Source organism: Protomyctophum bolini (genome assembly GCF_963924005.1).
Source record: "Protomyctophum bolini genome assembly, chromosome: 7".
In the NCBI taxonomy this organism is placed as follows: Eukaryota; Metazoa; Chordata; class Actinopteri; order Myctophiformes; family Myctophidae; genus Protomyctophum; species Protomyctophum bolini.
The window spans coordinates 38,846,560-38,865,697 of NC_137868.1; the positions used below are offsets into that span (position 1 = coordinate 38,846,560).

The following is a 19,138-nucleotide window of genomic DNA, read 5'->3' on the forward strand; positions in this document are numbered from 1 at the left end:
GAGTCAATATGACATATTACATCGCCTCTGTCAGGTAGAAATCTTGTATGTCCAAAGCTTTTACTTTTCAGGAAAAGACCCTGTGTTCCAATGTAATTATAATTTGTCACAAGGTGCAGACCTTGTGACAAAATAATAACTTTTCATTGGTTACATTGGTTTCATTGGTCACAAACACTTAAATGCTTACTGTGTCCCGGTAGCTCAGTCGGTAGAGCTCTCGCCTTTGGACCACAAGGTCATGGGCACCATCCCGGGCACCGCCAACTCAGCGTATGAGTAGCACGGCTTCGGTGCGGGAAGTACTGAGAGCTGATGGTAGGTGTGGCGCACCTCCTCAGCAATCCATCTCCCAGGGGTCTAGCACATTGTAACAGGGACAGACTCCTGCGTGTTACCGGCTGATACCGACAATAAGCCACTCCCGTCTCCCAAACTACTTAATGCTTACTATACTAGTCTGCCATGTTTTTAATCTTCTGTAGTTTTTCCACTAAAAGGGGAAAACAAACTAAATCAGCCCATGAAAAAAAGATGACAATACAAGGTTTCTTCCTGACACTGACAAAGACATGGTTGTGCAAGTCAAAGTGTCACGTAAAATAAACCTCTCACCTGAAAACGAAATAAATTAGACTATAATTATGGGCAAAATAAATACATTTTAGTTTTGTTGGTTTTCACAACAAAGTGTCACTGTTGCACACACACGGTAACTCTGTCCTTTCTCAACCGTTTCCGATGCTGGGCGGCTTGCCGGAAGCGGCCCGGCCCCCCTGGGCGCGTTCCTGGGGTCTGGATGTTCCGGGGGGACTCCCCGGAGACCCCCACATTTGGCCACGGTGGAGGAGACCTATAAATGGTATCACCATAATCCAATTGGGACAGAAAGAGACCAGTGACCTGTTTTTTGCGAGCTGAACAAGGAAAACAAGCCTTAAATTTGTAGATGAAGCCCAAAGTGAATTTAAGCTTTTTGCACAAAAGCTTCTTATCCAAAGCGACTTGCAAAGTGCAAGATCAGAGTAAATGGGTGAACCCGTCAGTCAACAGCAGGCCAGGTTGAAGCAGTCAACTAAATAGTCTGCCAAGAAAACAAGTGCTGGCCGCGGTTCAAACAAACCCAACCCGAGGCACTTTACTGCATGGTCATCCCCCCTCTTTTCATGACTTTCTTATAGTTTTGTTCACTGCCCTGTTGAAATGTAGGAAATATTCTTAAATAATGGCATCTGTGGACAAGCATACATACTGTATGTCAAAATAACATAGAGTAAACTAAAGTAAGTTAGCTTTCAAACTGGTGGAAAACGAGGAGTGAAGTGTAGTCCCTTTAGTGCCCCAAAGATCTGAAATTCTGTAGTATTGATCAATCTGCATTGGGCCCTCTTTTCAAGATCATTCACTCTGGTGACCTGGTCTGAATTCTGCACATAAAGTGAACAGCCGTTTCAAACGTATGAGCAGTTAGGTTGGTACAAATTAGTTTATTAAACTTGTAGTTTGACATTCAACCACAGATTCTTACAGACATACAAGTTTGGTTTACAACATTTGCTTTTCTTCAACTATTAACACTTTCCTCTTAGATATGCATTTTAAAGTGCTAGTGGAGCTATTTACAAAAACTGAAAAGTAGTGCATCATGTAACATATAATTATTATGTCATGGTAAATGTAGGAAAACCTTTTACATTTCCTGGGAAATGTGCGCCGTCCGAGTTGGCAAGCCGTGCTGGACGGAATAGGTTATCACAAATTTGTACTCATTGTACACAAAACATTGACGTTCCCCCCCCCCCCCCCCCCCCCGACTCAACTATATTCCTTCCTCCTTAAATATTATTTGGAGAAAGAATCAAGAATATGAATTAATCGATCTGACTTAATTACATTAAAATTAGTAATAAAAAATAAAAAGTGGAATGTAGATTTTTCTGTTGGGAAATGTCTACATTTCTCCTTCCATGCTCTCAAGCCAGCTCTCTTTCCTTCCTTTCAAGCAGTTGCACACCTTTTATAACACTCACACACAGCACACTCCATACATCCATACTCATCTCATACCAGTTTATTTGATTATTGCCTAATTTATTTAATTTAGAATAATACATATATAATTTAAAATGTTTGCCTTGTGTGTGAACTCGAGTGCATGACAAATAATGTAGACATTTCCTCTTTTTCTACATTTACCGTACCATACAGTATATACAATAGATTAGAGATGTCCCGATAAAGTATCGGTATCAGCCCTTATTTGTCATATCGGGTCATATCGGTATCGGTGAATATGCCAGTCTAACCAATGATCCGACACAGGGGTAAGGCATGGTAAATAAAATGTTGGGGCATGCTTTCGAGTTGCCTAAACTGCAAGTGCACATTTGAGCACTGGTATCTGTATCGGTAACACAGAAACTGTGGTGGGATCGGATCGGGAACAAAAAAAAGGGTATCGGGACATCCCTACATTAGATTGTCATGTTATACACAAAACTATGTCAGCAATAGTTTTCATCATCATGTCAAACATATACACTCTGTAAAAAACCCCAAAATATCTTCTGCTACAACACAGTGCAAATAGTACTGATAATGACCTATATATATACTCGTAGAAACGGTTAGTATAATTAAAATATATAGTCTCCGGACGTAAAAACAAACAACAGCATAGTATAACAATACTTGAATGAAGCGCTTTAGCATTATTTATCTCTCTCCTCTTCCCTCCCTCACCAACTCCTTCACCCCGCCCGCCTCTCTTATTTTGCTGGCCTCCTTCTCCGCCTCCTCCTCTTTCCTCCTCTCCTGCTCCTCCGTGGCCGTGGTCCAGGGCCCTCCCAGGTAGCTGAGGATGTCCTCTGGGCTGCCGCGGAGCTTGGGCTCCGGGTGGAGCAGCTCCCGTATCAGAGTCATCGCCAGCGTGCTGAGGCCCTCGAACTGGGAGGGCGGTTTCTCGGGCTCCTCCGCGATCACGAGATCGTCCGTTTCGTCCCCGTCGCCCCCGACCCCCCTCCTCATCCTCCTCTCCTCCGCGTCCCGCTCCCTGTCGGCCTCGCGGCCGAACCACGCCTTGTACCGCCGGTAGCGGAAGTCGTCGCTGGTGCTCTCTCCCCAGGGGAAGCAGCCGGTCAGCAGGGAGTAGACCAGAACTCCCATTGACCAGCTGTCGATGCTGGTCTGTATCGTTATCCACTGCTCCTCCAGCTCTTCCTCCTCCTCCTCCTCCTCATCCGCCTCCTTGTTCTCTTTCTCCTGTTGCCTCTTCTCCCACTCCCTCTGGATCTCCTTGGAGGGCTCCACCTCGGGCGTGCAGAAGGGCGAGTCGTACCAGACGGCGCGCACCTCGGTGCCGACGACTCGCGTCAGGCCGAAGTCACCCAGCTTGACCCAGCGGCAGCGGGGGTCGCACAGGAAGATGTTCTCCGGCTTGATGTCGCGGTGGACGAAGCCCAGGGTGTGGAGGTGAGACACGGCGCCGCTCAGCTGGGACATCACCCTCTGGGCACGGTCGTCCTCTATGCCGTTCTGGAGAGAGAGAGGTAGAGAAGGATGGGGAGAGAGAGAGAGAGAGAGGTACAGTAGAGAGATGAGAAACGTTCCTTCTCTGCTAATTCCAATTTCATTCATTATTTTTAGTTTAATTGTATTCATTAATAATTATGACTCTTGGTTAATCTTCTACCATTCCTCATACAGTAACTCTTGTCCCTTACTGTATATCTGGTCTCTCACATGCACTTTCTATGCGCGCATGCACGCACGCATCCTATTCTTGGTTGGTTGTAATTTAGTTTATTTCGTCACTTTTATGACTGCACTAAATGTTCCATTCCATTGTGCTGCGTTCTGTTCTGTTCCGTACACCAACTCTAGGCCATGTGTCTGCCTGGTTGCCTGCTGCTGGAACTCCCTGCTCCACCTCACGTATGCCACTGAAAGCTGTGAGAGCGATCTGTCCTTATCAGCTCTCTCTTATAAGCTTTACTGGCAGCCAACTCAAACAAAATACAGCGGCACACTATGAGGTGCGGGAGGTCCATAGGGTTCCAGCTAAGGCATCTTATCTTACTCTTAGTAGCTAGTGTTTTTGCTGACAGAGGCAAGAGCACCACAGGACAGAGGGTCCTGTGATTTAGATACGCTTTCTGACGCTCTGCCATCGATAAATCCCCCGGGGATGGGGAAGGGTGTCGAGTTGGATTACAGCAGTGAACCGCAGCTAAGAATGGAATATCCACCTGAACTGAACTGCTTCTGTGTGTTACAGTTAAACGAAAATTACTGCATACTATACAGTTAAATGAGGGTACAGGATTGAATCTTTAAATTAAATCAAATGGTGCATTTATATAGCACCTTTTATCCAAGGCTCTTTACATAGATTGTGCTTTACATTCACCCATTCACACACACATTCATACACCGATGGCGGCGGGAATTAACCATGCAAGGCACCAGCCTGCACATCGGGAGCAATTAGGAGTTAAGTCTCTTGCCAGTTCGGGGTTCGAACTGGCAACCTTGCGGTTACCATCCAGCCACTCTACCCCTGAGCCACCGCCGCCGTCCCTTCTGTTATGTGATATTTAACTAGCTTTAGTTCTGGGATGAATGGGAATCTATACTGCACAAGCTTCTATTCTGCTCAGACTTCACAACGCGCGCACGCGCACGCACGCGCGCACACACACACACACGCACGCACGCACGCGCGCGCGCGCGCACACACACACACACACACACACACATGTGTGTGCATTAAGAGCCTATCGTCCCCCTCATGATTAAAGCCCTAACGACCACACCAGAGGGTCGCCATGCAACTCCTTGCAACATGGAACTCCTTGCTAGTAATCATTATTCCCAATGGCAGTCGCAAGGAGTTGCATTGGTGAGGTTTGTTTTGTTGCAAGGAGTTGCGAGTAAGTTGCAAGAAGTTGCAGCTGGTGTGGTTTGGGCCTTAGACATGTGGCACTCATGGGGCGCCCGCTGGCCAAGTGGTCCAGGTGCATGCCACATATAGGCTTTGGCTTTGGTCTCTCCACTTGCACCCCATTAGACCGTTATCACGCCATCGAATGGGTCCAGTATGGCCATACTGGCATACTCACTGTTTCAGTATGTCATTATCACCGATTGAGACGGGTGATAATGTCACTGATGTCCTGACGGAGGCGCGCCGTGTCTGGTGGCCTTGAGCCACGTGAGGCACCACAGAGCGAGGCGCCTTGCTGAGCGAGTCGCCTTGCTGAGCGTTGCGAAGGCCACCAGACCCGACTCAGAGTTACGAGTTAAGTCCCGATAGGCAGAGAATAGTATATATTAGTAGCCCCTAGTTTCCATGTGCCGACAAGAGTTGGAAATTCCAGTATGCCAGTATGGCCATACTGGCCCCATTCGATGGTGTGATAACGGCCATGCTGGCCCCATTCAATGGTATGATAACGGTCGAATCCGCTTCTCTCTCTCCCTCTTTCCTGTCCATCTTCACTTGATACTATCAATGGGCCGCTCCATGGGGCCTACACACACGTGTGGTGCTGTCACTTGCCCCGTTCACGATGACGTTGTAGAGGTCTCCGTAGAGGCCGGCCTGCTGCGCGAACACGTAGTAGGTGGGGGTGGAGTAGAAGATGCCCAGGGCGCGGGTCAGCGAGGGATGGGTGCAGTAGGACAGGGAGAGGTTGTATTCACGCAGGAAGGAGAAGAGGGAGGTGGATTTCCGCGGGGCGAACTTCAGAGCCATGGGAGTCCCTGCAGGGTGGGGTGAGAGACGCCACTGTTCTTATATCGGCAAGCGAGTAACTTGAGCTTCACGCCAAACCTTCACGTCAAAGGATAAGCCGTCTACACCAAGGTTTATCTGTACTGTAACTATTTGTCTATAGTATATACTGTATGTATATGTCCCACAAAAGCAGACCAATCATGCCTGTCTGGTCGTGTCTTACATGTCTGGTCAGAGTAAGTCTTAGGGTAGTAAAAATACGGTATGTGCACTCCACAAAACGGCACTGAAGTTAACGATTTGTTCGCCAGCCAAACCGAACACTTGCATTGTGACAATCTAGTGATTTGATATCGCTAAAGATTGGACAAGGAGCCCACTCACACACTGTCTTGTGTAGACTCACATTTGCGAATGTTGATAAAGTCACAATGACTGTAGGTAGGCTGACCCCGAGGACATACCCGAGCTCAAAAGGGGTCAACGTAAATTCCGTCGATGGAGAAAAATTGTCATCATCAAGAGAATGTGACGGCAATCCGTCATTGACGCTGTGAACCAATATATCTTCCCCTTAGGGAAGGATGCGAGTGCATTAGCCGTCCCTGAAGATGCAGAGGCTACACCCCCTGCGTTGCGTGCAGCAACCCTATCCCCAAGAATGTAGTAAAGAACTTGGTTACAGCAACACTGGCGCTAAAGGTTAAGTGAGCACTATATAAAGACAGACACATCTACGCTGCCAACTCAACTCATTAGAGCTCTCGCATGTACACAGTATAAAACTCCTGCAATGTAGACCCGACCGCAATGTACTCTTCTACAGCTTCATTTGGTTTATAGTGTACACTCTCTATGAGTTATATGTGGATGCATTGACACTGAGAGGACCTTAGTGTGCTGCTCTTGCATGGACAGGAAACCTGAAACATCTAAATGCACTGTGGTGGGCAGATAGAATGACACTCCGATTAATTAACGAGATTCTTAATTGACAACTGATTACGAGGGTGCAATTCAAGCCGGATCCTTAATGTTGGATCTGTATTCCACCTGCGTTCCCCCTTCCGCCAGTCCCCTACACCAGGGGTTCTCAACCCCTGGACCCCCCTGGGTCCCCAAATTATTAAAAGAAAAAAAAACGTTTTCTTTTCTATTTTTGGAAAATGGAAATTAAGAGTTTACATTATAGTATGCATACACCTTCCCTAATGATTATATCTGGTTTCAGTATTTATTTATGGTGTATTGTCTCTATTATTAAGGTTATTGTAGCAGTCAATTTATATTAGTGGTCGGGAGGGGGTGGGGCGGGGGTCCCGAGACATTGCCAAAGCATTTCCGGGGGTCCCCGGCGAAAAACGTTGAGAACCTTGACTCCTGAGCATTGGTCCTTGCACAAACGGTTCTTGCTTGAATATTGCTTTAACTGTTAACATGCCATATCTCATGTTCATGCTACAGTATACAAACTTTCACCCACCTCTCTTCTTGTGCAAGGCGAGCATGACCTTGCCGTACGAGCCCTCCCCGAGCTTCTTGACCAACTTGAAGTGTTCGGAGGTGACCAGGCTGGCCAGAGACTGGGATGAGAGGAAGCACAGCTCATCCAGTTCCTCGGCTCCGGGCTGCACACACACACGCACACGCACACACACACACACGCACACACGCACACACACACACACACACGCACACACGCACACACACACACACACACACACACACACACACACACACACACACACACACACACACACAAAATCACTGTCAGATTCAGATTATGTAACGATGCTGTTACTGTACATCAAACGGAATACATAATCTCTAGCACATTTGACGACCACGTTGACATCTGTGAGAGGGTTTGGGTTTTGCAGAACATTGTAACGTTACGATCCATGTCACTCACCACACGCTTACTGACAAGTTGTGTCATGAACATCGCGCGTTTCATTTCAGAATGCAAATATAAATTCCATTCAGTGTGGGTTACGGTGCCAATGCGTATACAGTGTCAGGCTGGCAAAGTATGAGGAAGTGGCCTTTTCTTGAACCAATGAAGCCCTATTTTATGTATTCTTTGATGTACAAAAATAATGAAAGTAGCTGAAAATAGACAATCTATAATGTCACAACGTCTAGAGATAGAGATAGAGATATACTTTATTAGTCTCCCGAGGAAGAAATTTGTCTTAGACAAAGGGCTCGCATGCAAGCGTAACCCTAGTCCATGTCGCCACAGTGCAGCGCCAAATACATCTTTCTTGCATCATAGAATGATATCATAGCGATGAGCTTATAGATACAATGCAGTTGTGTCAATTAGAATACTTGTTCGATAGCGTTGTATTCATCAAAATAAGCTCGACTGGACTGGTGGGTTCAACCAAAGGCTGACAACATTATAGACATTAACTGAATTAACACTATCTGCAGGTCTAGCATATGACCTCGGCCATTCTCCATTGTCTGGGATGAATGGATGATGAAGGTGATGAGCTGATGTCTTATCTGAGCAAACAGAACATGTCGTCCTGTCATTTGATTCCCTATGTATAGTACCCCACTGTGTGTATGTACAGCATGCAATTTCTATAACGCACATCCTTGCTGACTTTCTTTTGAACTTGATCCCCTGCCACATACCACCGCAGGAGGGGGGGCACGGTGTGAACACGGTCCCAGCAAGGATCACAAATTATGAGATAGATCACAAAGCTTTAGCTTATTTTTACCTTTGACCTTCTGTATACTGTACACGTACAGTACAAGTTACATAAGAGAGCATATACATGTACTGTAGGTGTCAACCGGTTCGATTTTAGTTTAAATTACACTGTAGGGTCACCGTCGACAGAAAAGGAGAGCGATCCCCTGTCGAGGAGGTGTAGTTGACAGCTCTGGCTGGGTCACTGACATCTGCTTGAGCAAAAGGTTTTCTTTTAAAGTAAATACTTTTATTCTTTAAATGAGATTCATTGAAGATAATAGTCGTAGTTTCCGACCATAAACGATGCCGACTCGCGATCCGGCGGCGTTACACCCATGACCCGCCGGGCAGCGCCCGGGAAACCAAAGTCTTTGGGTTCCGGGGGGAGTATGGTTGCAAAGCTGAAACTTAAAGGAATTGACCGAAGGGCACCACCAGGAGTGGAGCCTGCGGCTTATTTTGATTCAACACGGGAAGCTCACCCGGCCCGGACATGGAAAGGATTGACAGATTGATAGCTCTTTCTCGATTCTGTGGGTGGTGGTGCATGGCCGTTCTTAGTTGGTGGAGTGATTTGTCTGGTTGATTCCAATAACGAACGAGACTCAGGCTTGTTAATTGTTCTCCATAGTTAATTGAAGACTACGAAGGATATCCCAGAACCTTCTATGAGCTGAAACTTTCCAGAACCCTCAAAGTTGAGTTCAGTGAATTAAGTACAAAGGACCCCAATGGAAACAAGTCATAGGCTTTCTTGTGTTTAAATTCCTCTTATCAGACTTTGTATTGAACTGTACTTTCCTGTGCTCTTTGTTTCCAGTATACAACTGTGGAGGTACGTCATAAATATGGCAACCTTCCCCGTGTTTCTTCACTAGTCCAATTCAGAAGAACACAGTTTTCCGGCCACTGCTACAGAGCTGACAATGAGGTTATATCTTCCCTTCTTCTCTGGAGTCCTGCCTCAAAGCAGACCAGAGGTAGAAAATTGTCGTACCCTGATGTCATCGCTAGGGACATATGCATCAGTAAGCAGGACCTGGGGATGGTAATGAAGGACCGGGAAGTCTGGCGTGGCATTGTGAAATCCATGATCTCGACCGTGGTCTAAAAATTATGATGACGTCATAAAAAACTACAAAGTAGCAAAACTACAAGCTCACACCACATTGTACAACTACTGACTCCTGGTACCCAGAACTCAAGTCCTCCTGAGCAGGGCCCATATAAGGACTTATCTGGAACTCAGCCGTAGCGTATTGAAACAAATAGAAACTGTGAAATATGTTGCGCGTCATGGTACAGCTCACTTAGTTCTTGTAGTCGAACAGACCCATAACCATAATAGACCTGAATCAGGTCTTCCAGGACATCCATCCATCAACAAACACTGGCAGACTTGATGAGTGATCAGGCTGTGTACAGCCGTCTGTCATTTGTGTCTTGCCACTTGACAAAGCCGTGCATGACATGTGGAGCCAAGAATAAGGTTGCAGGTTTAAAGTTGTCTGAATGCGTTGCCTGGTACGAATAACAGCGAGGCAGTTGCATCATGTCAAACAGAGCTGATGACGAGCATGTCAAACTCAATGGCAGACGGAAGGATTGATATTTCTCTAGAGACATGACATTCCAGAATTAGATTTCTTTCTTTCTACATTATTCAGCAGTTGGTTCTGATCAAGCAAAATGATTGGCCGAACTGTTTGTGTTATCGTGCGATAACATTCACAGCTAAGAGTTGTTAGAAAAGTGTGTGGCACTGGAGAATAGAATGAACTCAAATCAGTGGCGTGATATCTGGCGTGATATCTGTCTAAACGTTCTCTAACTGATTATTGTTGTTAATGTTAAAGAGCTCGAACTATACACATTCTGTAATCATTGCTATAGTAGAGTGTTCATTCAGACAATGGGTTCCCAGCAAAGATTGAGCGAGAACACTAAAATCGAAGCTGATAAATATGTTCTCTCTCCTGATTGTATGAAACTTGTAACCCACTTGAAAATATATTTTCTGTTCACTAAAGAGCTGTTACTGAGCATGTTCTAATATAGAGCTTTTTACAAATGTTTGGTTTCAACCAAACAATATTACTTACAGTGCCTTTTAGTTGACAGAATTATGTACAGTAGAATACTTGAGGTATAAATCATCAAAATTAATACATTTTGATGATTTATGGCACACGCCTTCAACTTGTGCCTGTGGTCCTATGAAGTTTATCTTTGCCTATTTTCAATATTCACCAGTTTTGACTGAATGTTCGCCTATTACGATGTGCCCAGAATAGGGATGCTAAAATACATGCAGTGGTTAGATTAAATATTGCCTATTTGAAAAGGTATGATTGATTGATGGCATGAAATAATAGTTTTTTTTGGGGGGTACTGCAAAATTAATGTTCCAAACTTTGTTCACAAAATAGTACTGTTTTACAGTAATCTATCTCCCAGGGGTCTTTAATATTACTAATTGTAAAGAGGATAGACTATCTCGTTGCTTGGCTGATACCAAACGAGCCACTTACTGACCTGACCTGACCTGCTTGCTTACTTACAGATATAGTACTTACTTACATACATACAGTGCTTGCTTGCTTACTTACTTACTTATTGAGTGATATATAAGTAAATAACTGTTGCTTTCTTGCAACCACATCTTACCAGGAAATGACCTGGTCTTTTCCTTAATTTGCTTTAAAGAAAGAAAACAAAAAAAGTAATATAAGAAAAAACATAGTGAAACTGGACAAGTGAGTTTACACAAATCTATAATTTGTTCAATGGATACAGATAATAATATAAATTACTTTTATTCCAAGCAAATACAACACATTGAATCACTTCAGTATATGAATCAAAAATCTGTTCCCTTCACACAATGCTTCTGATGCAGAGCTCTAGCTATGATTATTACATTTTTAACTGTTAAAACCTGCCAATTTCACACCCCAATAATTCCATTACACAGTGCCTATTACACAATGTCCTGGACTGCAGGATTATTATTTAATCATAATGGTAACTGGAACTCCGAGTAGATGGGCTGTGTTTAAAAAAAGAGTTCCCAGATTTTATTAAGAGCTGTGAGGGAGCTAATCTAATTAGCACGGACCCAACAAATCCTCACGGTTCTGTGCACCAATCAAAGCATGGCTATCATCACTAGAATTTAGCAACAACAAATGTGAAAATGGAATCACAATTATCACAATAGCATCCAATTACGCTCTTGGCAAAAAAAACACATTTACAGTTTGATGCCTTAGCTTAAATCCTCATCTCTATTGCGTTACCCCACTGGGACATGATCACATGCATTTGTTTTTCAAGTATTTGTGTTTTATGATAATATGATGCAGTTGCAATATCATTTTGAAGTCGGTTCAACTCATGTCAGTGAGAGACTATAAGGACAAGGTCATTTCGTGTGTTAGTATAAAGTTTGCATGTTGGATTTGTGCATGTAGCCTTCTGTATGTATTTGAGACTAGAATTCAGTTGTATACTTGCTGGGATTTTAGTTTGTTAGTGGAGGGACAGAAAATACTGTCAAGCAAGCCATCAGAATGCCAATATGTTAGTTTATTAAGTATGTATTTTTGTGTACTGGTGGTGGTGACTGATATGTCAAGGTTTATACTCACTGTCATTTTAACAGTTTTCTTGGTGTCTGGGTCTCTGCTCACTGTGCCTCGGTTCTTGGCAGCATCTAACCAAAGCCTTGTCAAAGGACAGCTACAGCCCCTCTACACTCAAAGTCCTTGGCTGTAGTTGCCGGTTAAGCTCAAAGAGAATAGTTTGTGTCTTCACTGTCTTGGCTCTGCAGGTCCATGCAGTGATACAGCAGCTTTATAGCAGAGATGGACACATGTGTCTCTTTCTCAGGAGACCTGAGCGGTGACTGTGACTGTGCCTATAGCCCGCTCACTCACTCACTCTTGCTTGCTCCCGCCCTCTAGCACTCTCGCCAACTCTCATAATCACTTGAGTCTGTTTTACCAGCTGTAAGGTATGTCAAAAATCTCTCCCTCACGCTCCCTCTCTGTCTCTGTCTCTCTCTCTCTCTCTCTCTCTCTCTCTCTCTCTCTCTCTCTCTCTCCATCTCTCTCCCCCTCTCTCTGTCTGTCTCTCTCACTGTACCCTGCTCTCTCTCCCTCCTGCAATACAGGGTTAATGTCCCCAATAATATCCGACACTGTCATTCAGACTGTCTCTGTTAACTTGTCGCTTTCCTGCAGGCACCCATTAACTCCTTCACTTCCCTAATTTCTACACAGCCCTCATTCCTCTCTCTCCTCGCTAATCCTGACTAATTCAAATGCCTCTCTCTACTCTGCCCCATCTCAGTTACATCTCAGTGGCTCTCAAACGTTTTCATTTCAAGGAACGGCATAATTCGGAGAGAGAGAAAGTTACATTCAATTAATGAGCTTTAATAATATCAACTAGAGAGGTGCATGTTGGGCACTGGCCTACTTGGAACGATGCAAGTTGTAAATTCATGCCCCTGCACCCAGTTATTATGTCTGTGTCCCTTATATGCCCATATATGGAGTTATTTGTCAGGCATGCCAAAATATGCATGTCTATGCAGATGTCAGAATACCATTTTGATGTCCGAACAGGCCAGCTCTACAGTATATGCCTGGGCAGGGGACCTCCGACCTACATGTATATCCAGACCCCGGGCAGAGGCTTTTGTGCTGGTTCTGGTCAGCCGGCGATCCGACGGACTTGATTGACACCGGGCACTGCACTCCCTGTGGTGGTGTGGAACGCATGTGTCGATGTGTTGAAGTCGGTGCAGGGCGAACGGTTCTCGAGTTACGTGGATTACAAACGTACACACAGAGACGTTGTGCATTTATCTAAGATCGATCTTGTTCTGTTAAATAACCCATTCTGACCTGAGATCAGATTCATACGAGGTTTCCACGGGACACACACTGGTCTGATTAACCCATTCTGACCTGAGATCAGATTCTAAAAATGTCAGTCGTTCTTCGAATTTTTCAAAAATAGCAGACCTACAAGCTCGTATCGCGCCACTCGGTGGCGCGATATGAGCTTGTAGATCTGCTATTTTTCAATAGCTAAAGCATAACACGATGCTGACACCAAAATGGGTGCCCGGTCAGAATGGGTTAAATAAAGGAGATTGCTCTGCATTATCTGGTGGACCATTAATCAGAATGTGCGTCAATTTTCAAAATGCACAAACACAAAATGATTTTGTGTGGGCAGTTCATTCATACTTCATGCATAGGAGTGAAGGCTCTGTTGGGAATCAACCACATGACAGTAGGTTCATGGAGTATGAGGCCATTAACGCATACTCCATTGACAGGTCCTTAATCATAGCGGCTGTAATCCTACACTGTCCATACACCGAGGAAAGCCTTTGGCCCAAAATGCCTGTACTCGGTGTACTGCATGCATGCTGCTTTTATATCGCCCTACTATAGCCTAAAAAAACAAAATCAAGTATTTTTGGATGCCTCTTTCTTGCTTTGGGATGATGATGATAGTTAGGTCATATACGTAGATGCATGCTGCAATCGAAGTGCGAAAAGCTGACATTTTCGCCTTTTTCGGTCAGAATCTGTTTTATTTGTCAGCTCACACAGTTTTACAGGTGTAAAGCGCGTAAAGCAATGGGTGAAATTCTTGTTTTCCGTGCACGCTCCATCTTTTTGTAGTATTCCGTGAGAAGAGTGAGTCACTGTTTTATCAGTCGTCCTAATACTGCACATACTGTACTCTTTGATTTTACAAAGACTGAGAGTTACGTGGCATCACACATATAAATTGATTATTTAAACACTTACGTATAGGGTTTATAGAATTAAACCGCATCTACTTATTCGACCTCATTTTTTCTCAACCCCCCCCTCCCACACACACACACACACACACACACACACACACACACACACACACACACACACAGTCACACACTTACCAAATTCTTTCTCTACAAGCTCACACTGTGTTATACTTTAAATCATATACCCTCTGGGTTCCAAATGGACCCTTACAGGTCTGTAACTCTGAGAGTGTACAAATGGAACCAAATTGACCCATTAGGTGTTCCTAAAGGTTTGAGAACCACTGGTATACAGTAGGCCAACATGGACCATCATATTTTACAGTATTGGAGGACTGATTGGAGGGCACGCATGTTTTCAGTACGGTGTTTCATCCTGATACAGCAGGTCAAGTCCACTTTGGGCTAACCACATGTGATGACAGCCAAAGAAAACTCAGCACATTAGCCGAACATCACACGCAACATGGAGCAGGGACTAAAGCCTTTTTGAGAAGAGCAAACATGTTTGTCTGCATTACAACACGCTCCGATTGAGTCTGGATCATCTAAATGGTTACCGCTGACAGCCTGGGGGTGCTCACCAATCTGACTGGAACTATATACGCAGTGGCCCCTGACCCTAGGAGGAGATCCACTTGGAAGACACTTCGATATAGGGGATTAAGCAACTAGTCGACTAGTAAACTAGTAAATCCACTAGTCGACCTTGTTGGTACGAGTTGACTAGTTGATAAGAAAAAGAAAATATACGTTTATTTTTTATTTATTTTCACCGATTTTGTAGGCCTCAAGATCAGGTTATAGTCACCAATGTGCACAGTTTTTAAATGTACAATTTAAACTAGGCAACTAGTCAACTAGTAAAAATGACTAGAAGTGAATGCCCTACTTCGATATTGCACCTGCGACAGCAAAATAGCTTCAAATACTGTTTGGTGTCTGAATACCATAGCATGGATTATTATCTATTTACATGCATGCTTTCATCATGTCTCTGCCAAGCATCATGCACATGTTATTTCTTCTTTTGTCATTGTGTGTAAAGCAACAAATACACCAGATTCACATCTGAGTCAACTTCTTCTGTGACCTTTATGAAATCAGCAGCAGCCAACAACCTTGAAAGTAAAATAAATCTACGTCATATTATTTGCATTATGCTTACTCAATAAGACGCTAATGCCATAATGCATTTACCGTATGCATTTAAATGCATTGCATTAGTCGAGGAATTGCCTAAATATGGTTATCACAGGGCTTTTAGAGAGCATGAGGCACACAAATTGTTAAGTCATCCTGTTTCTCTTCCTTCCTTATTTTCTGCTCTCACGTTTAAAGAGATACCACATCTACAAGCCAACAACGCATCACATTACAGCACGTTGTGAGCTTGTAGATCAACTATTTCTGCTATTCGTAGTACGAAGAAATATACAGAGCTCGTATATGGTTAATTGGTTCATTCTGCTGTCCAGCAGAGGACACCTTTTATGAGCTCTAGTCTGACTTTTACAACTCTTTTGGATATAAGATACAAATCTCTTTCTCTGAGCCGAGACCCTCTTTAACTCAAATCCGCCACCTTCTCTCTGTCCAAAAGCCCTGACCTGCATCCTGCCCCTTTCCAACTTAGAGCGCATTATACCCTATCACCACTGAGTGACAAAACTAACAGCTGAAACCCTGCCTCGCAGAGCACGCCCCCCACACTGTGCACCGCATGCGCCGTGTGCGCCGTGCCAGCTTTTCAGTTTCCTAGTTAGTGCCAGATGCCGCACCGGGGCAGGGAGACTTTCTCCATCTCCCTCGGCCCCCGACACCCTCCTCTTCTTTCTGTCCACTCGGATGGATTTCCCCTGATGCGACATACTACGGCACTATTATTGCCAGAGGCCTCTCAGGCCTGTTATGTAACGCAAACATGGACAGCCATGGCGACTAGGCCCCGGCCAGCACTCAGGTTTCCACAGCTGCTTGTGGGGTTTGCGGGGCCCGGCCACTGGCCGCTTCCATGTTTGTATACCCGTGGGGCGTCTTGGGGCCCCTAGGTCCCTGCTGTGGCAACCTGCTCGCCCACGCTTAAAACGCTAACAACAAACACAACTAAGTGGATGTCCGGGCAACTCTGCTTTCATTCACAAACATGCATGCATGGCCTGCAGAAACATACACGTGTTGTGTACAGTATGTGACACATATACTGTAGAAACACAGATATGGTATGCATGCATTTATGAATGGCCATCACAGTTGCAGATGTATAGTATATACACAGCGGATGTATGCAGTCACAAATACACACAACGCTGCAGTATGTAAGCACATTACGAATAGACAGGCCACGAATATGAAAAACAAATACACATACCGTAGGTTACTATAGAGACGTACACATGTGGGCATGGACACACACGCGCACGCGCACACACAGTTGCTGACAGGTACGGAGGAGATACATTACATACTTCTCTGCTTTTCAGTGATTCTGCTGTTTTTTGGTCACCGAATACTTGTAATGACAACGCTGTCACCTACAAGAGCTTCTCCTCTGTCCGCTGTCATGAAAGAGAAGAACATGGCAGATATGTATCCTGTACGTCTTAATTGCACTGCAGCAGGGTTGTCGCAATGAACTATCATCAAGTTATTTATTTACCACCTTATGCCCAATCTAACCTATTATTAATGCCTATTAATAAATGTTCTGAGAATAATGCAAACAATAATAAACTGATTGTCCAACACTTTGCAATGATTCAGAATCTATAACCTTATAGGTATGGCCACATCTGTGAGTTTTTATCTGGATTTCCATGTTGTGTAACGCGAGGATGACTTTCAAAACTGTACAAGGCATGAGTCTACAGTTTCAGGTCATTGAGATGTCTATCTTTTTTTTTGCAGTAGATAAACTTTGTCAAAGAAGCTAATTATAATTATCGTCTCGACAGCAAACAGAGATTGAATTCAGAGATCAGTTTTCACACCGTACCTGGTGCTACAAACATTGGGGATGCAAAATGGCAGATCTAAAAGCTCACAACACGTGGCAATGTGCTGAAATGTGATCTTGTAGATTGGCTATTTTCTGCAAAGATATTTAGTCTATAGCAAAATTAGGAGGGAACTTGGCTAGTATAGAAACCTTGTGAAAGTGGTTAAAAGGACAAGAAAGCAAATACATCTGCAGTACTATTATGAAATAACGATGCATGAACCTTCTATGCATGTGTTGTACAACATACTACATACTGTATATAAGCACAGGATAAGATATAGCCATGGTCTGTTTCCCATGGAGAATGTTGCATCTCACTACCTCCTTGTGCTCTCCCCACTTTCTTTTTTGTAGGTTTTCTCCCGATTTACTTATTGCAGATTCCCCATGTGTACTGGACACCTGGGAGGCTGGGGAGGATGTACTCAAAACTGTTTCATGTCAAGGACGTCCAAATTAAAATACTGTATATTTGGCCCCAGACCCCCATGAGAAAGTATTTTGTGCCAGGAACCCGTCTGGGACCTGTCAGTCAATACATACAGCCTACATATACTAGGTTTAAAGTGACTAAACTGATTTTTGATGGATTTGCTATATTCACTGTGAAACACACACACACACACACACACACACACACACACACACACACACACACACACACCAGCAGCTTCTTTTCACCTTACTGCGAGGGGTTTCACTGGGAGGCCGTAACATGTGTGGAGGTTCATGCTGTCTCTCCCAGGACACAATCCTCAGCCTGCGCAGCTTCCCACCCAACACTGACAAAATGTGTCGGCCCCCGTGGAATTAAATACGGGTGTCTGCGGTGGGTGAGTGTTTTACCTCTACACACTCGTACTTTGTGTCTTTTTTTTAATGAGTCAAGTCGAGTCAAGTCAGGCCAGATACTATCAAACAAAAAAGTTTTATTAATAACCTTACATCAAACCACACAGTCAATCATACAGTATAGTATACTGTATGATTGACTGTGTGGTTTGATGTAAGGTTATTAATACAACTTTTTGTTTGTTATATTTATAGTTTCAAACACAAAGATTCATGATATGTTGTTTATGCATATGCATTTTGTCAATAAAGATTCCAGTCAATGAATCACTCTTCAGGCATAGTACAATTCCCTGCTTGATGGCAGTTGAGTTGCTTTTTTGGTTCAATATTCAGTCATTGTGTTTCAGTAAACCGCCCTCTAACAAAGCTGGTGTGATGGCCGGGTGTGTGTAATGGAAATGTGCTTTGTTTGTTAGTGGAAGAGCCAGCTCAGTGTCATTATGTTTCCTTATAATCACAAGACATAATAAATGCCTCCACAACAGAGGAACACGGGCCCAGTAGTAAAATAGTTTGTTTGTACAAAGTAGCACTGCCTGCCATGGCACCATGCCTCCCACAGGGAGCGCAGGCCAAGATAAAAGGATAAATAGAAGCATGATAAATCGGAGCGCTTGTAACACACATGCATGCCATCTGTTACAGTGTCGCTCTGGTCCACGGGGGCTTAACACATTGTATTTATGTTTCCACTGAGGACTGATGGAATTGACACCAGAGCTATAGTTGGAGGCTGCCTCTTTGTGGAGGGTTTATGCTACAGCATGCATGGCTCTTGTCCAATGGTTCTCCTCTCAAACTTAAAAATGACATGGTCTCCCCTTAACTCTGACAGTATACAAATTGACCAATTTTGTTCCATTTGTACACTTGTAAGGATCAATTTAGAACCCCCCTAAGGAGGAGGAGTATTGGGGCCACTTGCTTTCTGAAGGTTGTGCAGGCTTCATGTACAGTTATGTATAGCTGGGAGTTAGCTTAATTCATAAGAGATCGCCA

General features: G+C 44.1%; 1 protein-coding gene across 1 annotated transcript; it reads right to left on the bottom strand.

Moving 5' to 3' along the window:
- Window positions 1-851: 851 nt before the first annotated feature.
- On the bottom strand, window positions 852-12,476 carry sbk3 (SH3 domain binding kinase family, member 3). The gene is made up of 4 exons (XM_080767850.1): window positions 12,101-12,476; window positions 7,221-7,365; window positions 5,561-5,763; window positions 852-3,534 (listed from the first exon to the last, which is right to left on the bottom strand). The coding sequence occupies exons 1-4, from the start codon at window positions 12,104-12,106 to the stop codon at window positions 2,716-2,718; spliced, it is 1,173 nt and encodes a 390-aa protein (XP_080623976.1). The 5' UTR covers window positions 12,107-12,476; the 3' UTR covers window positions 852-2,715.
- Window positions 12,477-19,138: the final 6,662 nt, after the last annotated feature.

Bases quoted from the DNA above. Each gene is read 5' to 3' on its own strand.
- sbk3 (XM_080767850.1), bottom strand. The intron at 5,764-7,220 runs GTGGGTGAAAGT...CCCACCCTGCAG, and splicing joins CGCCTTGCACAAGAAGAGAG to GGACTCCCATGGCTCTGAAG. The intron at 3,535-5,560 runs GCAAGTGACAGC...CTCTCTCTCCAG, and splicing joins ACAACGTCATCGTGAACGGG to AACGGCATAGAGGACGACCG.